This window comes from Canis lupus, chromosome 27 (genome assembly GCF_003254725.2).
Source record: "Canis lupus dingo isolate Sandy chromosome 27, ASM325472v2, whole genome shotgun sequence".
In the NCBI taxonomy this organism is placed as follows: Eukaryota; Metazoa; Chordata; class Mammalia; order Carnivora; family Canidae; genus Canis; species Canis lupus.
Genome location: NC_064269.1, coordinates 953,084 through 962,774, shown reverse-complemented (window position 1 = coordinate 962,774; position 9,691 = coordinate 953,084). Strand labels below are relative to the sequence as shown.

At 61.8% G+C, this 9,691-nt stretch overlaps 1 protein-coding gene across 1 annotated transcript; it reads right to left on the bottom strand.

Annotated features, from left to right (window-relative positions):
• Positions 1-3,656: 3,656 nt before the first annotated feature.
• GPR84 (G protein-coupled receptor 84) lies at positions 3,657-5,673 on the bottom strand. The gene is made up of 2 exons (XM_025458686.3): positions 5,494-5,673; positions 3,657-5,053 (listed from the first exon to the last, which is right to left on the bottom strand). The coding sequence occupies exon 2, from the start codon at positions 5,043-5,045 to the stop codon at positions 3,864-3,866; it is 1,182 nt and encodes a 393-aa protein (XP_025314471.1). The 5' UTR covers positions 5,046-5,053; positions 5,494-5,673; the 3' UTR covers positions 3,657-3,863.
• Positions 5,674-9,691: the final 4,018 nt, after the last annotated feature.

The following is a 9,691-nucleotide window of genomic DNA, read 5'->3' as shown; positions in this document are numbered from 1 at the left end:
AGTGCACAGGCCAGGGGTGCCCATGCGGGGGGTGCACAGGTCGGGGTGCAAAGGCCAGGGAGAGCACAGGCCAGAGTGCACAGGCTGGAGTGCACAGGCTGGGGCTCCACAGGCCAGGGGGGCCTAGGCTGGGGCTGCACAGGCTGGGGCTGCACAGGCTGGAGTGCACAGGCTGGGGCTCCACAGGCCAGGGTTGCACAGGCAGGGGGGCCTAGGCTGGGGGTGCACAGGCTGGGGGTGCACAGGCTGGGGGTGCACAGGCTGGGGGTGCACAGGCCGGGGCTGCACAGGCTGGGGCTCCACAGGCCAGGGGTGCACAGGCCAGGGCTGCACAGGCCAGAGTGCACAGGTGGGGGGTGCATAGGCCAGGGGGTGCACAGGCCTGGGGTGCACAGGTCTGAGTGCACAGGCCCGGGGTGCAAAGGCCGGGGGGTGCACAGGCCGGGGTGCACAGGCGGGGGCCGGGAGCTCTGGGAAACGCCCTGAGCCCCCCACTCCTGGCCTGCTCTCCCGGGGCCCAGGCTGTGCTCTGGCTCACGTCTTCCTGCCCCTCGAGGGGGGCGGGCCACAGACACCCGCGTCTAATCCCGGCCCCTCCGGCCTACCGCTCCGCAGCGCAGCTGGCCCGGGGAGGGGGCGGCTCCCCGACCCGTCCGCCCGCCGGGGCGCCCCTGCGACGCTCCCCCCAGCCCTGCTCGGCCTCCCGGCGGCGGGGCAGCTGCCCGCGGGGCCTGCAGGTGGAGCCCTTCCTGGCCCGCCCACTCCCGCCCCGCGGCGCCCCTTCCCGGCTCGGCCGACGGGGTGTGGGCGGCCCCGGGCGTGGGCTCGCGGAGGAGGGCGCCGCGCACGGAAGCGCCAGTACCGCTAAGGCCGGGCCTGGACGCGGACGGGGGGGGGCGGGGGGGGAGGGGAGGGGCGGGGGGGGCGGGCCGGGGGCAGCCGCTGGGCCCGTCCCCGCCGTCCCGTCGCCGTCCCGCGGGCTCCGTCCCTGCCGCTGTCCCCTCGCCGCCGCGCCCCGCTGCTCTAGGCCTCTCCGTCCTCGGGCCGCCGTCGGGGCGGGATCCCCCCCGCCTCCCCCCTGCCCCAGGCCCCCGCACCCCTAGGCCAGCGCCCCGTCCCGCGGCCCCCCTCCCTGCTCCCCGCCCGCGGCCTCCCCTCGCCCGTCACCCCCGTGGTCCCCTCGGCCGCCCTCGCGCTCCCTCCACTCCCCTCCCCTGCCCTCCCCGGGGTGACAGGGCGGAGGCGCCGCAGGAACAGGCACCCGAGGGCGGCTCGCGGGGCGGAGGGAGGCGGCCGCGGAGGGAGGGAGGGAGGGAAGGAGCGGAGGGGAGGGGCCTCCTCGGGCCCGCCGCCCCCTCCCCTCCCCTCCCCTCCCCTCCCTCCCTCCCTCCGCGGCCGCGGAGCCGTAAATCAGGGCGCGGGCCGGGCGGCCAATGGCAGGGCGGCTCGTAAATCGGGCTGTCAGGCTCCGCCAATGGGGGGAGGCGTTAAATCAAGCGCTGTCAGCGCGCGGCCAATGAGAAGCCCTGGGCGGGCCATAAATCTGCCCGGAGCGACGGCGGGGCCGAGCGGGGGGGCGGGGAGGGGAGGGGAGGAGGAGCGGGGGCGGCCCGCGGGCGGGCGGACGGACGGACGCGGGACAAAGGGAAGCCGCGGGGGCGCCCGGGCTCGCGCGTGGACCCCGCGGCCGCCGCCTGGCCGTCCTTCCTTCCTTCCGCCCCATTTTCCTAGGATTTTAGCGAAATTAGAGGCGGGGGTGGGGGGGCGCGGAGGGTGAGGGAGGCGGGGGCTGCGTCCTTGCCGGGGTCCGGCCTCTCGGGGCGCGGACTCGTTTCCTCCTTGTGGCCCGTGAGTCGTCTTCTCCGGCGGCCGAGAACTGGGAAGTCCCTCCTTAGGTCTAACTCCAGTCTCTGCTGCTGCTGCTTTCTACCTGCCCCAAAGCTTCTGAACTGCCTTCAAGGGATGTGGAAGGGGAGCCCTCTCACAGCCCTTGGGACAATTGTCGGCTCTCCCGCCGGACACGTGGTGACGGGGACCCCGCCCTCCAGTCCCGCCACCTCCTGGGACGTCCTGCGCTTTGCACGAAGCGCGCAACCTCTTCGCGCTCCCATTTTTTTCATTTCTAAGAACGAGGCCATAATAAAGCCTCCTCGGTAAACTCCGTAAGAATTCCGAGGGTTTGGGCCGCGCTGGGCACGGGTAAGAGGGCAGCGCCCCCAAACCCGGTGCCCAGGATAGAACCCGTGGCCCAGGCGCACCTGCGGGGCTCGGTGGGTCAAGCACCTGCCTGCCTTCCGCTCAGGTCCTGAGATGAGCCCGGCTTGGGGGGGCTGCTTCTCCCCCCTTCCCCTCCCCTCCTCTCCTCCATCCCCCCCCACTCTTTCTTTCTCTCAAATAAATACAAATCTTTAATTGAAAACAAAAATAAAAAAAAAAAAAAAAAAGAAAGAAAAAACAAAAATCAAGCCCCGGTGGCCCAGAGGCTCCAGGGGGGCCCAGGCCCCAAAGCTAACTACCAGGGCGCCCCGACTGGACCCCTCGTCCCCACTGCTCACCCCACCTGGCTGCACCCCTGCCTCAGTGGCCTGAGCTTGCCTCAGTTTCCCTGGCTGTGGTTTCTGTGGAACACGGGCTCCCAGAAACACGTGTCGTGATTAGGCCGCGGGACTCCAGGGCCTCGAGGCGCGTCGAGTGTGGGGACATCGATGTCCCCCCGACCTGGCTGTCCCTCTCCTGTCCCTGGTCTTCGCCTATTCCGTGGGGCCCTGGCCTAGGAGCCGAGGGGGCGGCGGGCGGCCCAGCTGCCTCGCTGCCTGCACAGCCCCACGTGGGTGCCCCTCGCGCCCTGCGTCCCTCACCCCAGCCCGACGGGGGCAAGTACCCCGGGAACGGTCACGTCCACTCCGCCAAACCTCCCCTCCTGAGCTCTGGGGGAGAGGCCGCGGGAGCCGAGTCCCCACCCCGCCCGGCCTGTGGCCTCCCCGCCCCCCGTCCCGGCCGCAGCAGGGACACCGAGGAACAAACACAGAGAACCAGCGTCACCTGGTGGCCACAGGTACCTTAGGTTCGCAGAGTGCGCGGCTGCGGCGACGGCTGACGGAGCTGGAGGGGGAGCCCTGGGGTGTCCCCCAGCTGGGCCCTGGCCCCCCGCGCTCACCCAGTCTCTGTCCGCTCTCCCCACGCAGGGTGCCGAGCAAGTCGGGGGAGCGAGGGCCGGGCCTCCAGTGGTCAGCTGTGACCTGAGCGACGCGAGGGCAGCCCGACCCTCCCCGTGTGCCACTGCTCCCGGGACGCGGGGTCCTGTCCCGGAGGCTCCCTGCCTGGGGCCAGGACTGGGCGCGGGGCTCGCCGGAGGGCTGTCAGAGCTGGATCCCAGAGCTCTGGGGAGCTGAGGAACCTGTTTGCGGGGGGGGGGGGGGGGGTCCTGGCGGCGCCACTTAGGGGCAGGGGCCATTTCTGGGAAGTCACACAAGAAGACAGGGGGATCCTCTTAAGCCAACTCGTGTTTTATACCCGAAACCCCTCAGCTGAAGGCTGCGTCCTGGGCCCACTGCCTCCTGACCCCGCAGTGACCCAGCCCCCCCCCAAAACTCTCAACTCTTAGGGCCAGCTGCAACCAATCCTGGCCTATCTGTCCCCAAAACCACACCTGAGCCTTAAAAGGATCAAACGCGTTTATTGGTGACCCACCTCGGGCAGCCTAGGGCCCAAGCGTTGATCAGGGGACGGGCCGGTTGGGGCTAGGAGGACAGTCGCCTGTGAAAAGGCCCCCTCTTCCTGCACCTCCTCCCCCGCACCCGGCCACCCGGCCACGCGGCTCTGGGGGAGTCGGCCTCGGGTTCTGGTGACAACTGGGGACGGTTCTAGTGGAACCTACGGAAACTCTGGGGCCCTCGTCTCAGGAGGGAGGCGTAGGCTTGGCGGAAGTGCCGGTTCATGGCCGCGTAGAGCAGGGGGTTGATGCAACCGTTGAGCCAGGTGAGGTTGGCAGCGAGCATGTGGACAACCCGAGGAGCCTCGGCCTTGGCATCCAGGATGTTGAGCAGCAAGAAGGGGATGTAGCTCAGGGAGAAGCAGAGGAACACAGCAAAACACATCCGAGTCACTTTCCCAAACTCCGATGGGGAGTCCTGAGTTCTCGGGGCTCTTTGGGCTGGCCTGGTCCTGGCGGGTGCTCCTGGCCGGCCCTTCTCTGCCCTCTGCTGAGCTTCCTCCCTGCTGTGCTGGTCCCCCAGCTCTGAAGGGGCCCATTCCAGGGTCTGGGCCGTGGCAGAGCTGGCTGGCTCGGACGAAGTGCCCTCGCTGGGCCTCTCTGACGCCAGCCCGCTGTCCAGCTCCTGGAAACGGCCGGGGGTCGCCTCTATCCCAGCCACATGGTTGGAGCGGACGCTTGCCTGCTTGTACCGATCCAGCGCCTGGGCTGCTCGCTTCACCTGGCGGTGGATGAGGCAATAGAAGACGCCAACGCTGCTGAGACCCAGCACGAAGTAGATGCCCATGAGGATGGTGGTGTAGGGCCGGCCTCGGATGCGGTCAAAGCTGCAGGTGCAGACCACGGGCACCAAGACATAGACGGACCAGAGAGGGGCAAAGCTGCCTACGGCCACCACCCAAGTGCTCACCAGGGCCAGCAGCATGCCCTTGGCACTGAAGACCCGGGGAAAGAGCTTAGGGTGGGCAATAAGGAGGTAGCGGGCCAGGGCGATGAGGCAGAGGGTGAGGATGGACACAGAGTTGGACGCAAAGAGGAGGAGCCCGAAGACCCTGCAGAAGGTGGCGCCAGTGCGCCAGCGCAGGTGGAGGTAGGTGTCCACGGAGAAGGGCTGGAGGAGGGTGCAGTAGAGCAGGTCGGCCACCGTGAGGTTGGCGATGAGCAGGTTGAAGCGGGTGCGGAGCTTGGGCTGGATGGCCAAGGCCAGCAGGGTGAGCGCGTTGCCCGCGGTGCCTGTGACAGCGACCACCACCCCCCACACAACTGCAGCGTAACGGTAGCCCAGAACGGACTCATGGTAGCAGGAGAAGTTGGCATCGGAGGTGTTCCACATGACGGAGGCTAAAGAGGTGGGTACGGGGGGGAGAAGGAGTCAGAACCTGGTCTCGAACTCAGCTCTTGGCCCCTGGACACCGAACTGGTTTGGAAGCTCGCCAGTCTGCCCAGCCGCGGCCAGGCCTCTGCATCCTCACCCTTGCCTGAGGCTCTCGGAGTCCTTTCCCATTCTCAACGATTTCCCCCAATTCTCATCCAAATATGTCTCGGCGTCCAACGGGTCCAAGCTCCAGGCCCCTCCAGTGTCCATGCAGATGTCCTCCGTAGCCCCAGCAGCCTCTTACTGTCTAATCTTTGCCCTTTCCCCTCCCTCTATCCGGATGCTACTGTCGCCCCCGCTGCCCCTGTCTGCTACGCACACAGGCCTCAGGTTTGCTTTGTTTTTCTATTTTTACCACCTGGGAGATGAGACAAGGTAAAGGTACACCCACGACAGAAGGACTCACCTGAGGCTCCCAGGCTTCAGTTCGCACTCCCGTGGAAGGAGCCCAGCTCACTCGGAGAGCCGTCTCTTCTGGTGGGCCGTCGGGCTTCAAGACATGATCCCATACGAGCCTGAATGGATAAGAAACTCCCCGATTACCCAACGTCAGCCACTTCCTCCCTCACTTCCCTTGCCCTTGGCTAGTGCAATTGGGGCCTCTCTGTTGAAAATCCCCCTACTACTTACACCAAAGCTGTTTCACCCCTTCCTAAAGACCCAAGTCGTTTCCTTCCTCTCGTTGCACAGCAGGACACATATAGGTTCATTGCCAAGAATTGTCGCGACGTGGAGACAGACCGTCAGAATGTCCGGGCCGCTTCTCTAGGGGCCGAAGACAAGACCAAGCTGCAGGAGCAGCTCGGGACACCCAGGAAGCCTTGAGTTTATTAGGAGGGAGCGCTGCCTGCCTTCTCTCCAGGATTCAAAGGTGGTTCAGATTAGGGGGTCCCATAGTTGATAGTTGATAGCATAGTTGATAAGAGGAGCCGGATGAAGAAAGGTAGCAAAAGAAGCATCCAGGATCTTGGCTTCACTCCACACGGGGGTGTGGGCCACTGTTCAGTGGTTCATTCATTCACCTGTTCATCCAACTGACAGAGGTGACGTGCTGGACTCTGAGCTAGACCCTGGGGATACAGGGGGGTATGATACGTGGGCTTGCACGGGTCCAGCAGGGGACACACGTATGTAAATATTTAAATGCTTAATTGATTTTCTTTCTTTTTTAAAAGTATTATTTATTTATTTATTTATTTATTTATTTATTTATTTATTTATGATAGGCAGAGAGAGAGAGAGGGAGAGAGAGAGGCAGAGACACAGGCGGAGGGAGAAGCAGGCTCCATGCAGGGAGCCCGACATGGGACTCGATCCCGGGACTCCAGGATCGCGCCCTGGGCTGAAGGCAGGCGCTAGACCGCTGAGCCACCCAGGGATCCCCCTTAATTGATTTTCTAAAGGAGGGGTCCGCAAACTCTGGCTTATGGACCATCAGCAGTCTTGTTTTGTTTTTTTACAGTAAGGTCTACACCCAACATGGGGTTTGAACTCATGACCCCTGAGATCAAGAGTTCCAGGCTCTCCCAACTGAGCCAGCCAGGCACGCCGACCCCCATCCATCTGTTTTTATATGGGCCATGAGCCAGGAATGTCCCCCCCTTAAAATGGTTATAGAAGTACCTACTCTATGGTATTCTCCCTCGGTTTTGCCTCTCAGTGAGCAAGACCTGAAATAGTTACCATCTGGCTATTTAAGAAAAAGTTTGTTGACCCTCACTCTAAAGTGTATCGGGGCGTAGAGAAAAGGAGTGAGACTGGCTGAGGAGGAGGTCAGGGGAAGGTTCACAGAGAGATATCCGCGCCGGGTTTTGAATGATGAACAGGAGGTTTTTGGGGAAGGGGGGTGGAAGAAGAAGGACATCCTAGGCAAAGGGAACCGGGTTCATAGAGTCACAGAGGTCTAGGTGGAGATTAACAAGGAATGGGAGGTGGGAGTACGCCTGGTGGCTTAGCGGGCGTGACCCCAGAGTCTCTGCCTCTGTCTGTCTCTCATGAATAAATAAATAAAATCTTAAAAAAAGAGGGAATGAGAGACAGAAAGAGAAACAGAGACGCAGGCAGAGGGAGAAGCAGGCTCCATGCAGGGAGCCTGATATGGGACTCGATCCTGGGACTTTAGGGTCATGCTCTGGGCCACCGGCAGCCACTCAACTGCTGAGCCACCCAGGCGTCCCTCTCTGTGTCTCGCATGAATAAATAAATAAAATCCTAAAAAAAAAAAAGGGGGGTGGGGAGCAACAGAGAAGATCCTGGAGAAGTGAGCAGGGCCGGGATCCGAAGTCCTGCGCATCGTGCTGAGGAGCTGGGGTTTTATCCCGAAGGCCAGGGAAGACTTGCACTCCAGTAGCTGTGCGTAAGGCGTGAAAGCACGCAGGCCAGACGTGAGAGAGGCCAGTAAAGTGCCTCCAGTTCAGACAAGAGTGAGGCAGGGCTTGAGCCAGGACTGGCTTCCTGGACATGCTGCGTGTGGAATCGCGTAGGGCCCCACACTTACACGGGGCCGGGCTTGGTTTGTCACTCGCACTGTCTGAAGATCCAGTTTCTTTTCTTTCTTTCTTTCTTTCTTTCTTTCTTTCTTTCTTTCTTTCTTTCTTTCTTTCTTTCTTTCTTTCTTTCTTTCTTTTTTTTTTTTAAGATTTATTTATTTATTTGTGATAGAGAGAGAGAAAGAGAGGGGCAGAGACACAGGAGGAGGGAGAAGCAGGCTCCATGCAGGGAGCCCGACGAGGGACTCGATCCTGGGACTCCAGGATCACGCCCTGGGCCAAAGGCAGGTGCTAAACCGCTGAGCCACCCAGGGATCCCCCCTGAAGGTCTAGTTTCAACAGGTGGCCCTGCTTGTTCATTTGCACTGGGCCCACACGCTGTAGCCGTCTTGGTTAGGGCAGCGGCTGTGGGCATCGAGAACAAGGATGAGGATGCATGGGGTCATTAAGAGGTCGAATAGGATTCGTCTGGTGATTCACTGGTGACGGGTCAGGAGAAGGAAAGGCTAGGACGACTTCTGGTCTTCCCCGTGGATGGTGGTGCATCAGAGATAGGGAATGCGCAGCGCGGCAGGGAACGGGGAAATCAAGAGTTCACATTTATTTATTTATTTATTATTTTATTTTATTTACTCATGAGAGAGACGCAGAGAGAGAGAGGCAGAGACACAGGCAGAGGGAGAAGCAGGCTCCATGCAGGGAGCCCGATGTGGGACTTGATCCGAGACCCCAGGATCAGTCCCTGGGCTGAAGGCAGGCGTCAAACCGAGCCACCCAGGTGTCCCTCCAGAGTTCAGTTTTAAACCAGGTTGGAGGGAGCCCTGGTGGCTCAGTGGTTTAGCGCCACCTTGAGCCCAAGGCCTGATCCTGGAGACTGGGGATCCAGTCCCATGTTGGGCTCCCTGCATGGGGCCTGCTTCTCCCTCTGCCTGTGTCTCTGCCTCTCTCTCTCTCTCTGTGTCTCTCATAAATGAATAAATATCTTAAGAAAATAAAATTAAAAAAAAAAAACCCAGGTTGGAGGTATGTATCCCAGTCCCTCTCACTCCGGTTCCTTGTAGTCGCTTTCTCTATCTCCACATGTGACCCAGCCCCTGCTCTGCACCACCCTCTCCTAGAGGGCCACGCTTGCCCCTCAGAGTTCCGGATCTCCAGCCTTTGCCTTTTTCTTTTTTCTTTTTTAGCTAGATAGACCTGAAAAAAATCTGACCGCCCCCAAACTCCTTGTTGGGTTGCATTTCTAAACCCACAGTGAACTCCTATCCTCAGTTTCATGACTTACAAACCCAGGGGGCCCGTTTCCCCTCCTTCCTCTTTAACAGACATCATCTCACCTTCCCTCCCCATTCCCTCTGAAAAAGGGGGAAATGCGTGGAGAGGGGGAAGTGAGCAAAGAAGATGCAATTCAGGGGGGCCCTGGGGAGATGCCACGTTCTGGTTTGGCCTTTTTTGTTGGACTTTCTTGCCACCCAGCAGGGCTGGAGGGAAGGGGTCACATAGGGGTGTGTGTGGTTGCCCTGAATACCCTGAATTCCGGAGATAATGAGGAGCCCCTTGCCCCGGGGGGGGGGGGGCAGCTGAACAGAGTCTGCTTCTCTGGGGCCGTTTATGGGACCAGAAGAGAAGGTCTTCTAGTGTATCTGCGCATCTGTAAGCGGCACGGCCCCAGTCCTTGAGTCTTGGGACACGAAGTCTCCATGCACTTTGAAGAGACCCAAATCTCATTTTCCCTATGGGGAAACTGAGGCCCAGCCAGGGGAAGGACTAACTCAAGGTGACCCTGGCGGGGCCCAGCAGAGCCTGGAGTCAGCTCCCTAGTCTCTGCACCCGCTGCTTCTCCCCACGCCTCGCGTGTTGCTGGCTTGGGTTTTCCATCAGGGAGAAGCACAAGAGCCTGGATCGTGTCCTTTGTCCGAGGGGGACCTGCACCTGCTCCCGCCGCAGCCCCAGGTCGTGGGCACCGCCTGGAGGAGCCGGGGGAGCTCCCGTGGCCGCGACCCGCTCTGGGCAGAGGATGCCCGGGCCGCTTCCCGTGGGACCTGCCGCCGCACCTGCTGCTGCACCTGCTGGGCCCTCCCCGCAGCCGGGGCCAACATCGAGAGTCCGAGCCTGGGG

What these genes read in the sequence shown, in the direction of transcription:
- GPR84 (XM_025458686.3), bottom strand. Translation starts at nt 5,045, where the DNA reads ATGTGGAACACCTCCGATGCCAACTTCTCCTGCTACCATGAGTCCGTT.